The 25047-nt window shown below is 21.9% G+C and overlaps 1 protein-coding gene across 1 annotated transcript; it reads left to right on the plus strand.

Moving 5' to 3' along the window:
* Positions 1-20557: 20557 nt before the first annotated feature.
* Positions 20558-22922, plus strand: F5B22DRAFT_605876 (glycosyl hydrolase). The gene is made up of 10 exons (XM_047974884.1): positions 20558-20722; positions 20891-21066; positions 21126-21244; positions 21302-21443; positions 21495-21590; positions 21643-21949; positions 22018-22139; positions 22197-22289; positions 22347-22499; positions 22551-22922. The coding sequence occupies exons 1-10, from the start codon at positions 20685-20687 to the stop codon at positions 22586-22588; spliced, it is 1284 nt and encodes a 427-aa protein (XP_047831118.1). The 5' UTR covers positions 20558-20684; the 3' UTR covers positions 22589-22922.
* The last annotated feature ends 2125 nt before the right edge of the window (positions 22923-25047 follow it).

Here is a 25047-nt window from a genome sequence, read left to right on the forward strand (position 1 = left end):
TTAAATATAATGCCTTATTAATTATTTTAATTCTTATTATATAAGATTATTTAAAATATAAAAATTAAAGAAATAATATAAAGTATTAAATTAATATAAACCTGTTAAAATAGCTTATAAATTAAAAATAACTTAAAGAGAAATTATTAATTAAACTATTAATAAATATTAATTTAAAAATAATAAATTATAACTTATATCTCCTTTTTTATTTTATTAAATTCTTTTAATTAATTTAATTATTTATAAAATATTATATAAGCCTTTATAAATAAGGCTAAATAAACTTTTACTTTATTATATAAATAAATAAAAAAATAAAGAATAAATAGTAAAAGATAAAATAGTTAAACCTTTATATTTAATTTTAAAAGTTTTTATTACTTTTATTTCTTTAAACTATTATAAAAGATATTTTTATAATATTATAAACTTATAATTAAAACTATTTCGTTTATTTAATTCCCTATATTATTAAGTAAAAATCTTTAAATTTAAATAATACTACCTATATTAATACCTATTAATAATTATTTAATTAATAAGCTTAATAATATTACTTTAAATAATTTAAAAATTAAAGGATTTACTTTTTTAAACTTATTATCCTATAAAATAATAGCTTTATAAAAGCTTATTCCTATAGCTATTTATATTGTTAGCCTTTTTATCCTTAACTTTACTTTATATTTTTAAAACCTTTTTAACGGTAATAAAGTTATAAAATAGCTTAAAGGATTAAAGTAGCTTTTTAAATTTTATTAACTTCCCTTTAAAGAATAGGTTAATTAACTTCCCTATTAAATAAAGATAACAATTAAAAAGTATATAATTTAATATTTAATTAGTTTTATAATAAATTAAAATAAAGTAAAAAGGATCTTTAAAAGTAAATATAAAACTAATAACTTAAAATAAACTTAATTTAAATAAAAATAACTTATATAATTATTTATTTAAAGATATATAACCTTATAAAACTATACCTATTTCTTTTTTTAATATATTATTATAATTGTTAAATTAAAGGAAGAAATCCCCTTTATTTTAAAGGTTTTTTATATATATAATTTAATTAAAGCTATCCTTATTAATTAATTTTAATAAATCTTAATTTATAATATAATTATTAAGGATAAACTATAAAGCAAAGGTTATAAGGAAGTTTTAATAATATTAAAAAGATAAGCTAATATTAAAGTATTTTTTTAACTTTAAAATAGCCCTATTATATTAATAGTTATTTTAAACGTTAACTATTAATTATTAAATACCCTTATATACCCTTTTATATTTTTAACTATTAAAAGTTATTAAACCTTCCCCTTTATAATAATATTATTATTAAACCTTATAAGCAGCAATATTATAATATTAACCTTAATAACTTAAAAAAACCTATATATTAACTAATTAATTATATAAGTTTAAAGCTTATTTATTAACTTTATATAAATAATAAAGTTTATTAATAAATTATTATAATTATTAATAGATTAAATTTAATATTATATACCTTTTAATTAATTATTATAATAAAAAATAAATTAATAATAAAGTTAAAATATTAATAATTAATAAATATATATATATATTATTTAAATTTATTAACCTAAGCCCTATAAAAGAAATAATACCTAAAGTAATAATAGGTATATTAGCTTTATTAATTTTAATAAATATAATATTGGATATAATTCCACTAATAATAATAAACCTAATAATTTTAATTATTATAAATATAAAAATATTAATTATTAAATATAAAATTGCTTAATTATATATAACTTTTATTTATATAAAGCTTTTTATACTATAAATGGAAAAAGGGCTTTATATATTAAATCCTTTAATATATTATTATATATTTAATACCTTATAATTAATTAAAATAAAATAATAAAAGGAATTAATAGAAAAAGTTATATTATACCTATATTATTTTAAATCTTTTATAACTTTATTAATAGTTACTTTTTTATTGTTAAAGGCGCCTATTAAATTTTATATAAATATAAATTCCTTATAAAAAACCTTACCTTTAAATAGAAAATAGTATAAATAAACTTTAAACCTATTAAAAATATAGGGTTATTAAAAATAACTTAGCTATAAAGACTAATATTAATTTTTAAATAGTTAATATAAAAAGAATAGCCGCTTAAATTAACTATAGCCTTTTAGGTAAATTCTATCTATATAAAATAAAAAAGTATAAAAATCCTAAAATATAAGGATTATTTTAAATTTAAATATATTAAATAAATAAAATTCTAGGATAAAAAAAGGTATATTATATTAAAAGTAATAAATAAATAGTTTATTAAAGATAACTTAAGGCTATTTATATTAATATCTATAAAGATTTTTAATATTAACCTAATTATTAATATTATAGCTATAAAATAATAATAAATTAATAAAACGGAAAATATTTATAAAAAAAATACTAAAAAGAATATTTAATAATTAATACTTAAGGAAAAGAGCAACTTATAAAGTATAATAATAAAAATACTTAAACTTATTTAAAAAATTAAATAATAATAAATATTTTTAAATTAAATTTAAAATTTAATAAAAGCTAAAGTAAAACTAACTTAAGGAAAACTTTTAAGTTTATTCCTTAATATATCCTAATTTATAACTTTTTAAGCCTTTAAAATAGGAAAGATATTTAAAAAAAAGAATATTTAAATATAACTAAATATATAAACCTTTTAAATTAATAACTAAAATAAGTTAAATAAGCTTAATAATTAAATAATATTAAAATTTATATCCCTATTAATCTTTATTAATAATATATATATAGGAATTTAAAAATTAATATAAAGAATTTATAAAACTTTAAATATAAAAATTAGCTTACTTTAAATGGAAGATTATATAAAAGGAACCTTTAAAATAGCTATATAAATTAAGGAAACCTTATATAATGCTATAATTATTAAGCTATTTAATATTAAAGCTTAAATATCTTTTATTATTAAAAGCTATATTAAAAAGAATAATATATTAATAATTAATATAATAATAATATAAAGCGGATATTTTAATAAAAAGATAGCCCCTTTTAATAATTATTATAAATTAATTATTTAATTAATATAGTTAATAAGGAAATATATACTTTAAATACCTATATATATTATATTAAATAAATTTACTATAACTTTTTTACTTTTAAAAATAAACTTTTTAAAAATTATAAATTATATTTTATACTTTAAAAAAGAACTATTAATAATAAACATTATAATTAACAATATATATATTATTATATTAGCTATTACCCCTATTTCGGATAAGCTATATAATAAGAATGCTTTATAAGCTATAAAAAACTAATAGCTATTTACTTCTAAAGAGGTATAATAAATAGCTATAAAAAGCCTTTATTAAATAATTAAATATTACTATTATTATATATTATTAAAGTTACCTTTAATATAGCAATTAACTTTAATAACTAAATAAACATTAATTAGTAAAAAATTGCATTATTATAAGAACAGGCTACTAATTAATATAATCATTTAAAACTTAATAATAAAAATAGAATAATTGGTTTATTTTTAAATAATAAATTCCTATAAATATTTAGAAAGATTTTTAATAAAGCTATATATAATATAAAGGAAAGAAAATTTATAATAATAAAGAAAACAACTTTATAAATATTAAACATTTTTATAAATATAATATATAAATTAAAAGCTTAAAAAATATACCCTATTAATAATATTAAATATAATAGAAATACCTTATTAAAAATAATATATTAAAAAGAAAAAGCCTTAAAAGAAATAAAGAATTAAAAAAAGGAAATTAAAATAGGAAATAATAAAGTATTTAACAGTATTTACCTACAATTTATATAACAACTAAAAGGAATAAGGTTAATAGCCGTACGGTTAAAAAAGATATAAAAATAATTAAGCAATATAGAATTAAATGATTAAAAGAAAGACTTATTTATTAAAGTATTATATTAATAAAAAATAGCCCTATTATAGGATTTTAAGAAAATAAAGAAGGTAAAAAAGGAAATAGCCCCTTTTATAAAATTAAAACTATAAAATATAATATATAATAAATAAAGGGGATATTAATTTTAATACTATTATAATTAAAAGTTTTAAAAGTTTTAAAGATTTAAATAATAAATAGGGTCCTTAAGGAAAATTATAAACTTTACCAAAATGCTTAATTTATAATAAAAAAAAAGAATGGTAGTTTATAGCTAATTAATTTAATAATTAAACTTAATACTATTATTATTTAAAATGCCTTCCTATTATAAAGCTATAATAAATTTATTAAAAAATTTATAATATATTAAATTTTATTAATAATAAATCTCTTTTTAAAATATAATTAACTACCTTTAATATTAAAATATAAAGTAATAACTGCTTTTTAAACCTTATTAAAAGTTCTCCAAATAATAAATATCCTATAAAGAATTATTAACTTTATTATTTATTTTTTAAAAATAATGGGCTAAATTTTATATAATATAGTACTATAATATTATAAACTTTTTTTTAATAATATTAATATAAAAGGATTAATTTCCCGCTATAATAATTAAAAGATTAGTTTAAATATTTGGAAATTTATATATAAATATATTAAAAATATTAATGTTATATTATTAAATTTTAAACTTTTAAAAGTAATAGTTAATAGAAAAAAAAGCAAATAGTATAAATTATTAATAATATTAATAAAATATATATATAATATTTATAAATAATAGCTTATAAGTATTAAAGTGGTTAAAATTATAAAATAGCAATTATATAAAGATAAAATTAAAGTTCGAACATTTTTAAAAATTATTAACTATTATAAGGTATAGGTCCAAGATTATACTACTATTATATTACCCTTTATATAATTACTACGTTAAAATATAAAGTTTATTTAAAAAATTAATTAATAAATAATTATAAAAAACTTATAAATAGTAATTATAAATGCATTATATTTAATTACCCTAAATTATAAGGAAGGTAAAATATAATTTAAAATAAATGCTTTAAAAAAAGATTAAAAATATATCCTTTATTAAAAAGTATATAAAAAATAAAAACCTATAAAATATAAATTAGGAATATAATAAAAAGGAAAATTAACTTATAATACTATTAAGAAAGAATGTTTAAGGGTTATTAAATTGTTCTAATACCTTTAAAATTACTTATATAGCATTAAATTCTACCTTAAAACGGATATAAAAGTTTTAATTGCTTAACTTAATAATAAGTTTTTAATATTATTAAAAGCCCATTTTTATTAAATAGGTCTTATATATTAAAATATTTAACTTTAAATTATATTACATCTTAAAAAAGAAATATATAGCTATTAATAAACTTTTTAAAAAGCTTAAAGGATTATTAAACAAATTAAATAATTAATAGAAAGGTAATATAAAGGACTTTATTAATTTTTAACTCTTTATAATAATAATTAACCTATTATTAATTTAAAAGATAAAACTATTAAAGCTTAAAGATAAATAGTTATTAAACTTTTAAAACTTTATAAAATACCTTACTATAGGGGTATTATTAAAGCATTTATAAATTATAAAGTAAAGAATATTTTATTAAAACTATATACTTAATTTTTTTATTTATAAAGAAAGCTTATAGAAATAAGCTATTAAATTATTTTAAATTTAATAATATATTAATAATTTAATTAATTAAAAGCGCTTATTATAAAACTGCTATAAATGCTTTAAATATTATAAAAAAGATATAATATATTATTAAATTTCTATTTAATATTATTAAAAAAATATATATATATATATTTATAATACTTTAAAAAGCTATATACCTTATTAAAAAGTATAATTTAACTAATTTAAAAAAATATAAATATAATAAAATAAAAGATATTTTTATAAATTAGGTATTAAATATTTAATATATATTTAATAATAATAAATATAAAGCTATTATTAAAGTATATTATAAAATAAATATATATTTAAAAGCTATACCTTTTAAAACTATTAATTTATAATAGATTAAAGCTTTTATTAAGAAATAAATTATTTTTTAATATAGATAGCTATTAAAAATTAAATGTAATAATAGTTTTAAAAATAAAAAAGAAGTAATAAAAGTAATAAAAAACTTAAGCTATTATATTTAATTTAACCTAATATACTACCTTTAAGGCTAAGGATTAATAAAAGGTAATTATTAATTAATTATTAATAGTTTTTTAAAAGCTATTAATAAAATAGGAAAAGGTTAAATAAAAATACTAAATAAAATAATATAAATTAATAAAACGGTAATTAAATATTATAGTTATAGCTTATATAAAATAATATATAAATAATTGTTAATATTTTTAATTAAAAATATAATATTAACCTGGTAAATAATTAATTAAATTAGATTTATTAACTATATTAACCTATTTTTTAATAAAATGCATTAATATACTTAAAAAGAAGAAAATATTATAAAAATATAATAAATTATTATTAAAAAAAGATAATATATAGTAAAAAAAGCTAATTAATATTATATATATAAAGTATAACTAAAAGCCTTAAAGGTTAATAATTTAATTTTAATATTTAATACCTTATTAAATAATAATAAATTAAAAAGTATAAAACTTCTTTATAAATAAAAAGGTTTATATTTAATTATAATATAAATAAAAAATAAAAAATATAAGGTAAAGGAATTAAATAGGTATATCAAAAATAATATATATATATTAAATAGTTTATAACTATTTATAAAAGATAAAGCTAGATTTTAGAAGCCCTTAAACCTTTTAAAGGATAAATGAATTATTGGATAATTAAAAGCAAGACTTTTTAATTAAACAATTAATAGTTAAAAAAACTAAAATGCTATTAATAAAATAAAAAATAAGTAATAAAAAATAATTAAGGAAAAAATAATATTATAAAGGATTAAAATCCTAATTATAATATAAAAGAAAAAAGGTTTTATAAAAGTTAACAATAATTAATTAATAACGTTAATAAATAAATTATTAAAGTAATAAAATAAATATATTATATTTCCCCCCCCCTTTTTCTTTAAAAAGATTTAATTATTTATAAATAATATTTATATCCCTATTATACTTAATAATTAATCCTCTATTATCCTCCACCTTATAAAAAAAGGAAAAGATTTTAAAAAAAAACTTAATAAAACTAAAAAAGCATTAAAAATATAAAAAGCTTAACTATTAAATTTTTAACTATAAATATAAAATAATTATATTTTAAGGTATACTTTTTTAAAGAATTTCTTAAATTTATATCTTTAATCCTTTTATAATAACTATATAAATATTAAAAATAATAATACTTAATATTAATATTAAAATATTTATATTTAAATTATTTTATTATATAAATATAAAGGCTATAAATACTTTTATAGATAAAAGATAATTAATAATTAAAAAATAACTATATTTTATATTAATTTATATTATTAAATTTAAAGAATTAACGCTTATATATTTAATAAAAAATTAAATTTAAATAACCTAACTATTAAATAATAAAAGCTTAAGCTTAAAAAGGATAAAATAAAATAAATAAAAGATATTTACCTATAGAACTACTATTTTAAAATTTAATATAAAGTAGTATTAACTACCCTTTATTATAAATAGTAATATATTTTTAAAGGTAATTAAGATATAAAGGTTATAAAGTATTAAAAAAGCTAGGATAAATAATTTACTATATATATTAACCTTTAATTATACTATTTAAAATTTAAATAGTTATATATTTAAGGACTTATATAAAAAATTAAACTATTAAATATTAATAAAGCTATTAAAATTAAAAAGATAAAAAAAAATAGATTATTTATTTATATTAATTATTAAAAACTTAAATAAAGTAATAAAATAACTTTTAAAAAACATTTCTTTAATAAAAGGCTACTACTTCCTAGCTTTTAAATATAATTAAAAGCTTTATTAATCGATTTATTTATAAATCTATTAAATATAAAGAATTAAAGTTAAATACCTATACCTTTTTAAACTTAGGATAAATAAAGTAAGGATAAATTAGAATAATATTATATAAATTAGAGGAATAAAATATATAAAACAATTAATGATTTAAAAAAGCAGCCTTATTATTTAATATAAAGAAAGAATGCTTAATACTTTTAATAAGCTAACCTAAGTTAAATTAAATAAATTTAATTAATTAAAGTATACTATAATTTATTTTAAAATTAAAATCTTCCTTAATTAATTAAAGTAAAATATTAAAAGATTATAACTTAATTAAACATTAAGCTTTAAAAGGATAATAATAGTTTAAAGGGATTAAAAGATAAATTAGGGAAAGTTATATAAATATATACTTTAAATAAATATAATATAAAGCAATATTAAATTAATAAATCTTATTTAATAGTAAAGGTACTTTAAAAGCATTATATTTAATAATAGCTATTGCTTACCTTATTTTTATAATTTAACCATTTATATTATAAATAAAAATAGTTTAAATTTATAAATATATATCTGTTATTATATTAAATATATTTACTTTAAACTAATATAAAGAAAAACTAATATAAAATATATAGTTATATAAAAAAGGAATTGGTATAATTATAGTAAATAATAATAAAAGGTAATTAATAAAGTATAAAAAAAGTAATAAATTGTTAAATTTATAAACTGTTATATAAGATATAATAAAGGAAGAAGGTATTAATAAGTAAGGTTAATAAAGAAGAAAAGGAAAGGAAGTATTAGTAAAAATAACTTAACCTATTTAAAGAAGAATTAGCAATTTATTAATATGAGCACCTTTTTTAGCAAAATAAAAGGAGCTAACCTGCTAAAAAAAATATTGCCCCCCCCCCCCTTTAAAGCCAATACTTCTAATACCTACTATACTCTTATTCCGTTAATTACCCTAGCTGTAGGGCCTTATACGTATTAATATAAAGCTAAAAATTAAACATTTAAATCATTACTATTACTATATTAATTGCCCTTTACTATTTAAATATTAATAATAAAATAGAAGAAACATTATATAAATAAATTAAATAATAACCTTATATATAATAAATTAAAAAAGCTATTACTTATAACTATATTCCCCTATATTAATTACCTTATCCTTCCCCCCTATTATAAATTAATACTTTATTATTAATAAGCGTTATACCTTATAAATATTTTATAATAATAAAAAGTTATACCTTTATATTTACTTTTATAATAGCTATTAGCTTTTATTTATCCTAATAACTTAATTATTAAAGAAATAATAGGTAATAGTTAATATATTATTTATAAAGGAAATATAATAAATTATTAATTTCTATAAAGATCTAAATACCTTCCTATTAAATATATATAATAACCTAGGTTAAAACCTTTATTCCCTTTTTAAAAGTCCTTTAAAACTATATAACCTAAAAAGTATTAATAAAAATATTAATTACGGTAACATAGAAGGAATTAAAAAAGCTTTAAAAGATTAATAAACTTCCTTAAATATATTTAATTATTAATTCTTTAATAAAGTAGCTTTAATAATAATTATTATTATATATAAATTATAAAAGCTTAATATAAATAATTAAATATTAACTACTTTTAAACTTAACGGGATTATTTATATTATTATTTACCAATTTAGCCCTAAAGTTATATTTAAAATATTTTATACTTTAATTATTAGGACTTTTATATTAAGTTTAAATATAACCCTTACCTTTTATAAGTTCTTTATAAACAATATTATTAAAGCTACCTACTTTATAATAATTAAGTATATATATATATCGATCTTTAAATTTAAATTTAAAAACTATTAATTATTTACAGTATATAATATTAATAATTAATACCTTTATTTTTTTAACTTAATAAATATTATAATTAAGGATTCCTATTTAAAGTTTACTACCCTATATTAAAAAGTATAGTTAATAACCTTAAAATTAAAAGCTATTGTTTTAATTAAAGTAATACTTACCCTAACATTTTAATAAGCTTTAGGTTAAAAATATAATTATTATTATATACTTTATATATTATTTATCTTTATAAAACTAAAGAACTTTAAAAAGTTTATAAAAAGGGAAAAGCCTATTACTATTAATTAGGATTTTATTTAATATAATTTAATTATAAAATATAAACCCTATTTAAACATTTATTATAATATAAATATTTAAATACCTTTTATATAGCTTAAACTATTAATTAAATAAAATAAGCTTACCTTAAATATATAGTAAAACCTCCGGAAATTAATTTATTAAATTTATTATATTAAATCCTAGCTTAAAAATATAAATATTCCTTAATATAATATTATAAAGTATATTTAAATACCCCTTTAATATTTAATAAAAGTTAAAAAAAACTAACCAATTATATATAAAAAATTAGCCCTTACTATTTATAATTAAAAGGTATAAATAGGAAATTAATAATATAGGATATAATATAATTAATAGTTTAATAAAATATATATAATAATAATAGGTAAATTTAAAGGAATTAAAAGCTTTCCTTTAAATATTCCTTATTAATAAGCTTAAAGTTATATAAAAACCTAGCTTTAAATAGTTCTTTAATATAATTAATATATAAACGGAATTTAAAAAATAAATGCTATCTTTAATTAAAATATATATAATTATATAGGTTATTTTAAAAGGAATATATTTATATAATTTTAAGGTTCTTATATAAAACTATTTTTATATTATTACTATAAATAAATAAAAGTTCTAAATATATATAATTAATATAATCCTTAGAAATATAATTAAATATAATAATATAATAATTAATTATTAAAAAAAGGTATTTAAAATAATCTATAAAATATAGCGTATTATAATATTTAATAATATTCTTTACTTATAAAAACTAATTAGTTTATTACTATATATTTAAAATAATGCTTGGAATTATAAAGTATTAAATATTTTATAAGTAATTGCCCTATTTTTCTAGCCTTTAATCCTATTATATAACTTAAATATTAATATAATAGTTTTAATTAATTATTTATATAATAAATTGCCTTTCTTTTACCTAATTAAAATTATTATTGGATTTTTATTTAAAATAAACCTATTAATAAAAGATTAAAGTATTAAAAAAATAATTATTAAGTATACCTAAACCCTATTATTTATAAAAAAATTAATAAATAATTAAGTAAATATTAATAAAATAGCATATAATTTATCGGAAGCTTTTATTAATAAGGTACCGAACTATTTTATAAAAATAAGAAGTTAAGGATTATTAGGATTATAAATAAGTTAAAAATTTAATATTTTTAAAGGTAATCGATTAAATAATTAAAGTAGCTTTAATAATTATTTAGCTTTAAATTATAAATAAAGTGCTATATATAAAAATATCCTTTAATTTAAACTATACTTAATATTAAAGTTAGGTATTAGCTATATTTAATACTTAATTAATTAATAATTCTTTAATTTATAAATATTGCTTATATTTTAAAAAGGAGATTTATTTAATATTATTAAATATAGGCTAATGCTTAATATACTTTATAAATAAAAAGGGTAAAAAGATTATAAATCCTATATAAATAAAATTAATTAAATAAATATAAAAAAAAGCATTAATTATAAAAAGCAACGTTAAGCTTTAAATAAAAGATAAAGAAAAAGGATTAAATTAATAAAACTAAATATAGCTATTAAGTAAATTAAAAAATAAAAGGATAAGGATTAAATATATAAAATATTATAGGTTAATAAGTAAGGAAAAGGAGGTATAAAGTTATTATCTATTAAGAATAATAGGAAAATAATTAGGGAAAATTATAATAGGGTTAAAAATAGGGGTATAAATATTACGGAAGAAAGAATATAGCGGATGTTTAAATTTATTTTTTTCGTTGCTTTTATATATATAAAATATAAGTTACCCCTAACGTAAGTTAAATAAAGGAAACCTATTAAATAGACTATAATATACCTTAAAGAATATATATTGCCTTACCTTCTACATTTATTAATTAAAGCTTTTTATATATTATTTCTTAATTTCCAATAAAAGGGTATAGGTTTATTGGTTTATTGTTGTTGCTTATTAGCTGTCCCCCCAGTTCCCTTCACAGTATAATAAAAGTTTATTAATTATTAATTATTAAGAACCTTAAAATAATAAATAATAGGTCCGGTTTATTTAATAATTAAACTTATTAAAAGGATAATTAATTATTTATAATTGCCTTTTTTTTAAGATAAATATTTAATTATTTATATTAAAGTTTAATTCTTTATAATAATGGTTTTCCTATTTAATCGTTTTATTTTACATTTATTTAAAGATTATTTAAACTATATTAATATATTCTTTAATAGTTTTAAATTATTATTAAGCTTCCTTATAATTTAATTATTCCTTTATAAGAAGTTTAATTATATTTATAATATAACTTATCCAATTATAATACATTAATATTAGGAACCTAAATAGAACTTTATAGGGTTATAACCTAGTTAATTTATATAATAATAAGGTAATAGTAAAATTTATAACAGGTAAAGCATTGCTTTAATTATCTTAATAATAATTATAATATAGTTATAACCTTTAATTTAGGTATTTAATAGTAATTTTAACCTATTTTACTAATTTATAATATTTTATTAAAGATAATTTCCATTTAATACTTAATATTTTAACTATTTTATCTATAAATGAAAAGATAAATTATAAGCCTTTATTAAAGTTTATTTATTTAGGTAATCTATATATATAAAAAGGGCCTTTATAATATAAACGAATTGCCTTTTAAATAATTACTTCTTTAATATAAAGCATTAATTATAATGCTTTATTTAACCTATCTACTACTATAAAAATATTCTTTCCTTTTTTATTATTTATTATTATCTTTTTAAAGTTTATTATAATATAGTAGAATAGTTTTAACGATATAAGTATAGGTTATAAAAAATTTAAAGTTTTATTATAAGGGACCTTTATAGGTTAATAAGTCATATAGTTTATAATATAAGTTTTATAATCTTTTCTTAATTTAGGCTATTAATATTAAGCAATTATTAATTATTTTATCTTATTCCAATTAGGGTAAACTATAATAATCCAATTATATACTTTTTAAATAATATATATATATATAAAGTTTATATTAAGTATTATTAATTTACCTTTATAAATAATTAATTTTTTATTTATATATTAATCTTTATTATAACTTAAAGTATATTTATAATAAAATATAAGTATATTTAAATTTTAATTATATTGGAAAATTTTATTTATTAATAATATAAAAGGGGAAAATATATTAACTTTTATAATATTAATAGCTTTTATAATATTATTAAAACTAAATAGTTTATTAATAAAAGGATTAATATTAGGGTTTTTTATTATTAAGTAGAATATTATTATATATTAATATTCCTCTTTTTTAACCTTTTATATATAAAGGTCTTCCTATTTTTATAATAAGGCATTAATTATTATATTTTCCTTATTTAATTAATAAATGATTAAAAAGTTATATTAGGTAAATAAATTAGCCTATTTAGCTTAACGGAAGTTTAGCTATTATTTAATGTTAAAGTATTTTAAGGCCTAATAATTAATAATAATAAGGAAGGGGTTCCTTTATTAAATATTAGTTAGCTTTAATCTTTAAAATTGTAATCCTTTAACTACTATTAATAATTTTTTATTAGGGATATTATAGTTTATTTTTATACTATATATTATTTTAAAATAAAAAGTAATGGGATATTATTTATTATTTTTCCTTTATTAAAAAAGGTATTTAGTATAAATTCCGTTTAATATATCTATTTCTATTTTAATTTCTTTATTATAATTAAAGTAAATAAGCATTAATATTTTAATTATATATTATAGCAGTTTTTTTAAGGTTAACTTTAATCTTATTATATCCTATAATAAATCTTAAGTATTTTATTTTAATAATATAAAATTTACATTTTTTTAAGTTAATTTATAAGCTTATTTATTAGAGCTGCTTTAAAACTTTCCTAATATACTTTTAATATTTAATTAGGTTATTGAAATAAATTAAAATATTATTAAAATATATATTATAAAAATTATTTAAATATTTATTTATAATTTTATTTATATATTATTAAAAGGTAGTTAAGCTATTAATTAAACTAAATAGTAATACTTTATATTTAAATATACTTATATAAGTTTTAAATATAATTAAATCTTTATAGTTTAAATATATATAAATATAATAAAATGTTTATTATATATTAATTTTAATAAAGATTTTTACTTTTATAATTTTTATTAAAGTTTTATTAATTAATAGTAAAGGGTATTTATCCTTTTTTATTAAAGCGTTAATATATTTATAATTAATATATAATTAAAAACTACTATTTCCTTTATAAGCTATTAAGATAGGAGTAATATATAATATATTATTTAGTATAATAAAACCCTTATATAGGTTATTAAAGATATATTCCTTTATTACTTTTAATTTTTTAAATAATATCTAATATAAGGGGTTATTGTTTAAATCTTTAATTCCCTTTTTTAATAAGAATTTAATATAATAATTAATTGGGCAGTTTAAAATTAGGGTATTAAAGTTTATTTTATTAAATGTATATAATAAGTCCCGGTATTCCTTAGGTATTATATCCTATACCTTTTATTATAACTTTTTACTCTTCCTATTAAGGAATAATTTAAATAGTTTATTTTTATTCCTTTTTATATAAATTATTAAATTAATTTTATTTAAATAGGTTATTTATACCTTTACTTTATTTTATATTATATTATAAAAGAAAGGTATAATATTAATAGTAGAAATATTAATAAGGGGTTAATATTTATACTATCCTATTATATTTTTCTTTAATTAATAAGGACTTTATATATTATATTCCTACTTTTTTAATAATGGTTAAATGTTGTATTATAAAGGTTCCTTATTTTAGAAGGCTATTAGTAATTGGTGGTTTATTTTATTTATATCTTTTATTTAAGGGTTAAAAGTTATTAAAGGGCTTTTTTAACATACTTTTTACTTTTTAAGGGGTAGAGGTAATAGGTTAATTAGTAAATTAGGTAGGTAGATATAGGTTTTATTAGGTATATTTTCTACTGTTAACGGTAGCAGCTTTAGCTTTTAAATAAATTTAGGATATTAATATATTAAAGATTTCCTATTTTTTTCCTTTTTATTAACCTTTAATCTTTAAATGAATTTAGGATATTGGTATATTATAAACTTTATTATATTTTTTTTATCTTTATTACTTCCTTTTTTATTTTTAAATAGTAGCTTTAATAGAAATATATAGCATTATTTTTAAATATTAAATAATATATTATATATTTAATAAAATACCTTTTTAATTAAAATTAAATATTTTATATTAATTATTATTAAGGGTACCTCTTTAAAGGTTTATTTTTATAAATGGAAGTTTATTATTAAAGCTTTTATTATATTTTAATAGGATTTTATATTATGTTTTATTATTAGTTGTTTTATAAAATTCTTTATAACTTTAATATTAATAAATAATATTATTTTTTTAATAATAGTTAAATTTATAAATAAATATTTATTTATTCCTATATTGGTAAATATTTATAAGTTAAATTTATATTGATTTATATTTATTATATAATTTATAAAAAATGGATTTCCTTTAATATATAAAGTTAAAAAGTTTTTTATATTAATAATTTTTAATATAATTTTTAAAAGGGAGTTTAATAACTTTAAAGTTAAGCATTTTTTAATTTATTACTTTTAAGGTTTTTAGTTATATTATTATTATTATTCTTTTTATCTTTAAAATGGGTATATAGTATTATAATATAAGCTTTATATTTAATATTAAGTTTAACTAGCTTTAATATTTATTTATTTTTAAGGTAATCTTTAATAATATATTCCTTTTCTTTATATATAAAGTAATATTTTTATTTAATTAACTTTTTTAATTTATTATAAGGTAGGTTAGGTTTAAGGGATCTTAATGAGGAGTTTATTATTAGTTTAAGCTTATTAAAGTTATTTATAAATTAATTCTAATTTTATTAATAGTTATTAGTATTATTATTTTTAATATTAAAGTTAAATTAGTTTTTTTTAATTATTTTATATAATTTATTTATTATATTAGTTTTAGTTATATTATAAATAAGTTATTTATATTAAAGAATAAATACTTTAAATTTAAGTTTATTATTAAAATATTTTTAAATAATTTAGTTTTTAATATAAAAGTTTAACTAATTATAGAATTTCTACTTTTAGTCTTTTTTAATAAGGTAATATTTTTTAAATAAGGTAAACGAATAAGTTTTTAAAGGTTTAAAAGTTAATAAGGGTTTTTATTTTTAATTTTTTAAATTTAGTGTTTACCTTTTACTTTTTATTAAGGTTATTATATTTTTACTTTAAATGTTTTATAAATGCTTTAAGTATTTTTAATTGCTTTAGGTAGCTGTTTTTAAGATAGGGTATAAGGTTTTAAGCTACCTTTTTATTTAAATAGAATTTAATATTAAATATTTTAAATTGTTAAATAAGAAACTAGTTTATATTATTTTTAAAATGGTTAATTTAATTATAGTATTAAATTATAAAATTAATCTTATTAGTTATAAGGTTATTAAAAAAGATAAATATATTAATTTTTAATAACTTTTTTTTTTTAGTTAATTATTTTTATTAAAGGAATTAGTAATAGATTTATTTAAATTAAATTTATTAAATCCGCCATTAAAACCATTATTGGAGTTTAAGGATTATTTATAGCTTTATATAATAAAATTAATAATTAATGAGTTTGTTTTATTTACCTTTGCTTTTTTATCCTTAATTTCTTATTATATAATATTAAATATTACTTTTAATTTATTTAATTATTATTTTTTCTTTTAATAGACATTTTTAATTTAGGTTTTTATAACTTTAAAGTTAAAGCTTTTAATAAATATTTAATAATAAAGGTTTTAAATAATAAGGTTTTATATTTTTATAATATAAAATTATAATGCGATTTTTTAAAATAGGGCTTTATAATTAATCCTATATATATTATTAAATGCTTTTTAATTTATTATTTTATTAAATATAGGAAATATAATTCTTTTAATAGAAGTAGCTATTTTAAAGTAGTAATTAATAGTATTTTTTTTTAATCGTATATATTTAATTATTATTTATAAAGCATGTATATTTATTTTATAACGGACATTATTTATATTAATTATATATTTTAAAGTTAATATATCCTTTTTTATAATAATTTAAAATTTCTATTAATAAATGGGGGTAAGCTTTTTTTAAGCATTTAAAAAGTTATTATTTTTAAATTTAAAATAGCTATTAATATAGGAATCTTTAAGTAGGTTAATAATTAAAGCTTTAAAAAAATAATAACCTAATTTAATTTTAAAGAGTTATTTATAACGTATATATAGTATTATTATATTTTTAAGGTTAAACCTTATAGTTTTCTTTTTATTATTAAGAGTAGGTAACGCATCTCCCATTTGACCTGGCCACCCAATTGACCTGGCCACCCCAATAACCTATATAAAACCCTATTATTTCAATCTTTAATAACTTTACGAATATTAACCGTACGATTCAATAATTAGTACCTTTAAATCTGTTAGTTAAAGGGGAATCCAGAGGTATTTTTTACTATTTTTTACAAAATTTATTAAGCGAAATATTAAGCAATACGCTAAAGGAGCGCTAAGCAAGGATTAATTTAGCGCTTACTTTAGTGTATTGCTTAATAGCTCCGCGAATATAGGTCGTAGAATTTAGTAAAGGGTACCGTTAAATAGCTCCTTCTATTACGAATCTAATGGTATATTTTATTATTTCATACGATTAGTATTCGTAGAGTTATTAAATTATCACGTGATTAACGCACCGACGTTTATTGTATGGGCTAGGGGGGTGGCCAGGTTAATTGGGTGGCCAGGTCAAGTGGGAGATGCGTTATACTTAATTTAAATATAATGGGCCTATCTTTTAAAAACCTACTTAAGGTAAATAAGTTAAATATAATCGGTAAAATAGGTTTATTTTAAAATTAATTTATACTTTTATTTAAGCGGGCTATATTATATTAGTTTTTATTTTAAAAAGTAATTATTTACTTTAATATAAATTACTTATAGGGTTTAAAAAAAAGTCCAATTAGTAGGTCTTTCCGTTAAATGCTAATAAAGTTAATAGGGTCGTTTAATTAATATAAATATAAAGCTTTTTAATTATTAGATTAATTTTATAATTATTATAGTTAAAATATTATATATAAAATAAAGTTTATATTAAGGTATTATTTATATATTTATTATAAGATAAAAAATAGAGGAAATATTTTAAGTATAAAAAGTATAGTAAAGTATTTTAATATATATAGCGAAGCAATAGTTATATAATGATTATAATATGTATAGCAGTATAGCCATTTAGGCCTTAAGCCCTAGGTGGGTTACTAGGCCAACCACTGTAACTATATATATAGGAACTTTTAAGAGCTTATATATATAAAGAATATAAAAGGATAAACATCTTTTAATATAGTTATATTTGCTTTTTTATTTATATTATTTTTATGTTTTTATTTTTATTTTATATATATTTTTTTATTTTAAGCTTCCGGGCTTTTATATATAAAGAATAAAAAAAAGGAAGAAATTAAAAACCTATAAAGTATAATATATAATATATAATGTATAATTTAAAATATAAATAAAAAGGTACGTTATATAACAAATATAAAGGGCCTTCTATAAAGTAATATTTCTTTTATTTATAAATAATAACCTTCGTTAATTGATGAGGATTGATGGCTATACTATAATATGAGAACTTTGGCAAATTAACTGTGGTCCCGGGGGTTATTTATGGGTACTTGGGGGGTCTGCTATGGGCTCTTTAAGGGCGGTAGGTTATAAGGGCAATACGCTACGCGTAGCTATCCTTCTATTCGTTTTTTGTAGGGCGGGAGCAAGGGAGTTACTATCGATGAAAACCGATTGCTTTACCTAACCTGGGAGCTCTAGCTGCCGTAAGGCCCTTGAGGAGCTCTGTCCGTATTTTCTAAACTACTCCGTACGGGCTATTTAATGACGACCTATAAAGCTACTTCGGTTTATTTGGATTACTTGGTGACCAGTTACAGTTAAGCCAAATACAGATTCTAGCTAAATAGGTCAAATAAGGCCAAAAATGGGCTCAAATCAAAGAAAACAAGATAAAGACAAATTGCTTGACTTGTTTTGACTGTGTGCAGCGCTGCCTAACTAAGCCAAGTCATGTTGATCTATTAGCAAAGGCAGCACGAAACCAACAACCGATATAAAATTGGGTCTGCAAAGTACGGAGCCTTCGTGGCGTTTAAAAGAATAGGAGCTCACTATACCTGTAATAGCCTTTTGACTGAAGCCTGTCAATCAGGTGCAACTCGATTCGGTAATATTATCCATCAGCCGCCTTATGATAATAATATATCAAAAAGCTTTAGCAACTTGATTTTATGAAAGAAATTTTATAAGACAAGTTCTTCTACATCGAGGAATCACCGCACTTAGATTAAAGCAATCGGTAGATTCAGCGAGTGCGACAAATCAGTGCAATAAGAAATATAAAGAAGGCGGTATAAGCCTAAAGAATAACAGTTACTTCCCGAGTATTAAGTTTAGCGCCTCTAAAATCTCAACTATATATATCCATATCGTCATCCATAAAATCCGCTCATTTTACACACCAGCTTAACTAATACAGTACAAAATACACGTACATTTATCAACTCACCTTCACACTCATACCACAGATTATGTTTCTCATTGATAAGGTTTAGCTAGTCACTTAATTGTCATGGCGTTGCATGATATTGGTCTCGTGTTCGTAAAAGTGACCCATCTCTTGAAAGACTCCGGTAATGAGATTCAAACTCACTAGCTGTAGACAAGCTACCCCTGCCCCTCATTGTAATACAATATTGTTAACATAGCTTCTCAACGAGAGCTTTCGTGGTGTCAAGTGCCGAATCTTCGCTTTCATAAATTTCGGGCGTTTTCTTGGGATTGAAATAAGTGTCACCGAAAATATGTTATAGGTAGTTGAGCTAGGACCGCCAGATCCTGGGTAACAGATCTTGGAGCAATCTATTAAACCAGGTCTTTCAGGTCTACATGTATTACACTTACAAGGCAGGGCCCTCCAATACTTGTTTGTGTCATACTCAGTCGACAATGACACCCATTGGACTGCCCCAGTCTAACGGGTTTTGTGTAGCCCTTTCTACCGCGACGTCTAGATTACTGGGTCTCTTAGCTAAAGGGCGAGGACACCTTGCTAGACTCCCACAGACTTGGTCGGTGTCAAGTCCTATCATCGTACAAAGTGAGTGTACGAAGGTTTTGTCCCTCACTTGTGCTCGTTCTATGCACGCTGTAGTCTGTGCTGACTCATCATGCGGGGACCTTATACCCGCTGGCATCTGTTTTGCAATCTGCCTGTTAACCCCTTGCATTATATCACATCAATTCGAGAGGCTATTATGGCACCGTTATAATATACTCCAACTCCCTAAATCAGCCTCCGGTTGATGGATCCGGACATCGTTCCGTATTTTTACACTTTATGGTACGTGTTCCTATTCGCAAGAACTAAAGTTCGCTACATGATAGCCCGAACGCACGAGTCTGGGGTGGAAACGGGAAAAGTATATATGCATGTTGCTGGTTTTGCAATGCTTGCAATTCCCTTGCTCATATTACAGAGGCGGCATTGTCTGACACTTAGACTCGAAAGTCTTTTTGAAATGTTGCTGTATCTGTGGCTATGCATTGTACCATTGGCACTCGGTGCTTCATGGATTGCCCCTGGTGCTGTTTGGTACGATACCGATGGCAAGAAGATCAACGCACATGGTGGCGGCATTGTCCAACGTGAAAGCACATTTTACTGGGTTGGCCATTCAGCCGAAAGTAAGTTTACACTTCGTCCTCTCTCGAAGCTATGAATCCTGTGCTAATGATGGTCCAAGATCAAACGCCTATGATGTATTCGTCCACGGATCTCATTAATTGGAAAAACCTGGGGGCCCAATCTACCGTGTCGGCGATGTGGAGACCTAAGCTCGCGAAGCCGAACGGTTCATTTTGGGTATTTGCTCCTGTTTTAACTCTAAGACTCACATTTATCAACTAATTCTCTGTGGAGCTCTTTGGTCAACAAGATCGTTATAGCTTATCCCTGAAGTCATCCCAACTGAATGGGGGCTATGTGCAATCTGCCAAGGTCTACCTTCCGCCGAATCTTTACAGCTATTCAGACACAGGAATGTTTCATGACCCCGTTACCGGTAATTATCGACTGACGTAACAATAATCAGAAATGAACTAACGCTTCATAGATACGTGGTACCTGTTGACGAGTGCAGACCACAACATTGTCCAAATCAACAAAATAAATGCCGATGGAACAGTAGGCGCTCAAGCTTCGAGCCTAAGTATGAGAATATCCAGTCTGGCCACAAGACAATGTTGCTAATTCAAGATAAGTCGCCGGGGCATACGAAGCCCCTGGCTTGTTTTACGCGGATGGAGTGTACTTTTTGATCTGTTCTGGAAAAACCGGCTGGAGAGCAAATCCTAACAAAGTCTTCTGGGCTACCTCGATAGCCGGCCCATGGACAGGAGGAACTGACATTGCGCCTTCAGGCGAGAACACTTACGGCTCCCAAAATACCTTTGAACTAACAATCTCCGGATCCCAGAAAACTACCCATATCTTTATGGGTGATGCATGGGATTCAAAAGGTGGTGCCAGCTCCAACTACGTTTGGCTACCGATGACAGTTGATACTAGGTATGATTTGATCAGACATGGCCTTATTATATCACTTGTTCATTAACCTAAACCTTCTTCTATTACAGTCGTAAAAAAGTCACACTAGACTACCACGCCATGTGGGCAGTCGATGTTAAGACTGGTGCTATCTCATCAGCAAAAGCGGACAAGCGGTACGAAGCATACCACGTGCTTGGAAAGAGAACAGGTACGTCCCATTTTTGACACATTGCTGTAACCTATCCTGACGTGGAAATCTCAACAGCTGGTGGATTGAACGAGATAACTTTCCGCAATGTCACAGGCACCGGAGCTATGCAGTGGCTAGCCTTTGACTACACAGTGAACAAGCGAAATAGTAGGGAACCTTCCTAACAGCCACTTGTCAATACACGCTGACCATATATCGCGTTAGCTGGTGAGGCATATATTATCGTCAACAATGAACCACCCGTGAACATTTCGAGCTTGAACTCGCGGGCTGGATACCACCACTTGGTGCCCGTGCAGCTAAAGCTTGAAGCTGGCGATGACAATACTATTGTGTTCGGGTCTATGGGACAGGATGGTATGCGCCTTACGATTTGAGTACTGGGACCTAGCTGACAGTTTGATCTAGATTTCGAGACGACTATTACTGGGATTGAGTCTTTTTAATACAAGTTTAAACTTTAGTAAAACTTGTTGCAGAGGTGTTCAATTCTATAGATAGGGGCAAGCAAACGAGCGCACACCCAAGAGTTAACATTATTATAACTATGTACTCGGATAGTTAGTGTAAAGTCATAAAAACAACTATTATAGGGAATACCAGTTGTTCTTGGGGTAGCGTGTTTTAGTTAGAGCTTAGACAACCGAACCCTTTTCCCAAAGACCGATCGCTACGGACTACGTACGGCAATCGGAGAATGCTATCAAGACTATATCTTCAACTCTATGTGAGCGAATATAGCGTCTATATCTAATTATCGGTAGGCAGCATTTCTAAGACGAATTGAGCTATTTGGATCACGAAGATGACCTGGTAATCCTTGTCGAGGCTTTAGAGAAATTCATGGCATACACAGAATCTATCGTCGAGGAATGTGTATTGCGGCAGCAGAAATTCCGACCTAAGGTAAATACTCATATATATTATAGTGAAATTAAACCTTACTGACACATCGGTTTTCCCAAGGCTCTTGGATATCCGGTTGACCACGTTAGAATCACATCTGATGAAGAGTGGTATACTAAGTGTACCAAGCCTAAAGGTATACTGTTACACGTAAGTGACACCTGTACGCTGTTTCAACTGTAGACTTCGGTGTACGCCTTCGTATTCGCGCATGTCTTATTAACATTGAACACGAAGGTATTCAGCCCTCGCTTATTTAAATCAACTGTATAACCATGGCAGTTAGTCATCTTCGAAATCGCTGTATATAGTGCTAGGTCAGGTCTGAAGGAGTCAATCTAAGGACCCAGGCAAGACCTTGAAGAGTATTGTTCAATTGAAGTCATCCTTCCAAGTCCCATACAGCCCTTGTGATTGATGAAATGCAAAAGTCAACGCTAATGCCACTTTGGCACTATCGCAATATTTCAGCAGTGATAATGTGCGAAGCTGGATCTACTATGACACCACTCTGGGCATGGTTGTTAGTGCAAGTAGCAGAATGATTTATTAGTGTAGTAAATAAATGGTTTATATGAATATAATTATGCTTGAGGGGATGTTCTTACAACTTCCCCGGGATCAGGTGACCTAACCGGCAGTAGACTAAAGGAGCACTTGATACCCCTATTATCAAATTTGTTTGTTACTCTCTCCACCTTATGACACCCCTATGAATATTGCAAGTCCCCTCTGGAGGGAGGCTAACGGCTAGGGCCCACCCGTATGGCGACGGGCCCGGGTTTTAGTTAGTAGACACGTTCGCACCGATGTTGGCCATATTGCTTCTTATTCTTCTATTTATATGTGCTAGATCGCCCGCTATTCCTCCTGCATATACCTAAGTGCTATGCGTGTCGTGCAAGCGGGACGCATAGTATTCCAAAGACGAACAATATCTCACATGCGTCATTGTAAGATTTCAATCATAGCCTCTTATCCTGTTAGTCGCAGAGAGTCCAGTAGTCTCCCGTTTGCCTCGTAGCAGCCGTCGTATCCAAATCAAGAAATCCATCAAGGCCGTGTCTCCGCGGAGCCGAAGGGATACTTCTCAATGGACCACACACTTGGAGACCGAGATCTTCTACCCGCGGGCAACCCTGGACCCGTAGTTACGAAGCGATGCTCAGAATATGAACAAGATTAAGCGCCAGTGACCAAGGGATGGCGGCCTTGGGCTCTCTTTTCAGCAGTCTGCTTCACGACGTTGCTCTCCGCCATCAGATCTACCGTCACCTCAACCGAGCTGCCATTCATCTCACATGCATTGTCCGCGGGGGGCTTGTACATCTGGTTTGTGAATGCGTACTTTCTCACGAGGTATGTCCACTACGATCCGAAATATTAGCTAGCTCGAACGTTTTACTGATTTCCCATAACTTCCCCAGACGTGCACTGTACGTGCCGCAGCCATTCTAGGAGTCGAATAACTAACGGCCCGTTATTGTGCGGTTAATCTTCCAAAGTTAGATATTTCCGTCTGTGAGGCCGGCCGGCTTAGGGATCCAAGGGATAGAATACAAGGGATAGCAAACTCACAACCACCACTTAAAACCCACCCCCTTCGCTAAGGGTAAAATTGATGTGACGAAGGAAGAACGTAAGCGCGCGTACTTCGTGCGAAGATGGCCTTATATGCCCCTTAAGACGCCGCGCTCGCAGCTGGTGAATCGGATACACCAACAGTCAATCCTTACCCTCACAATCCACCACCACAACATGGTTCATTGGTTTAAACGGTTCATGTTATCCAGATATATTTAGCATATTGTTCAACAATTCAATGTCGAATCATGCCAATAAGCCTCTTCTTGTAACACCTTAACAGGACGGCGAGGGAGAAACACATCCTTTGTTCGACCACACAATGACCATCTCCAACATAACGCGACATTTCCACATCTCTTTCAACATTATGCTACAAATAACTCGTATATAAAAGAATGTCTCATTCTCATCT

Source organism: Xylaria bambusicola, assembly GCF_022495145.1.
Source record: "Xylaria bambusicola strain CBS 139988 unplaced genomic scaffold F5B22scaffold_19, whole genome shotgun sequence".
NCBI classification, from domain to species: domain Eukaryota; kingdom Fungi; phylum Ascomycota; class Sordariomycetes; order Xylariales; family Xylariaceae; genus Xylaria; species Xylaria bambusicola.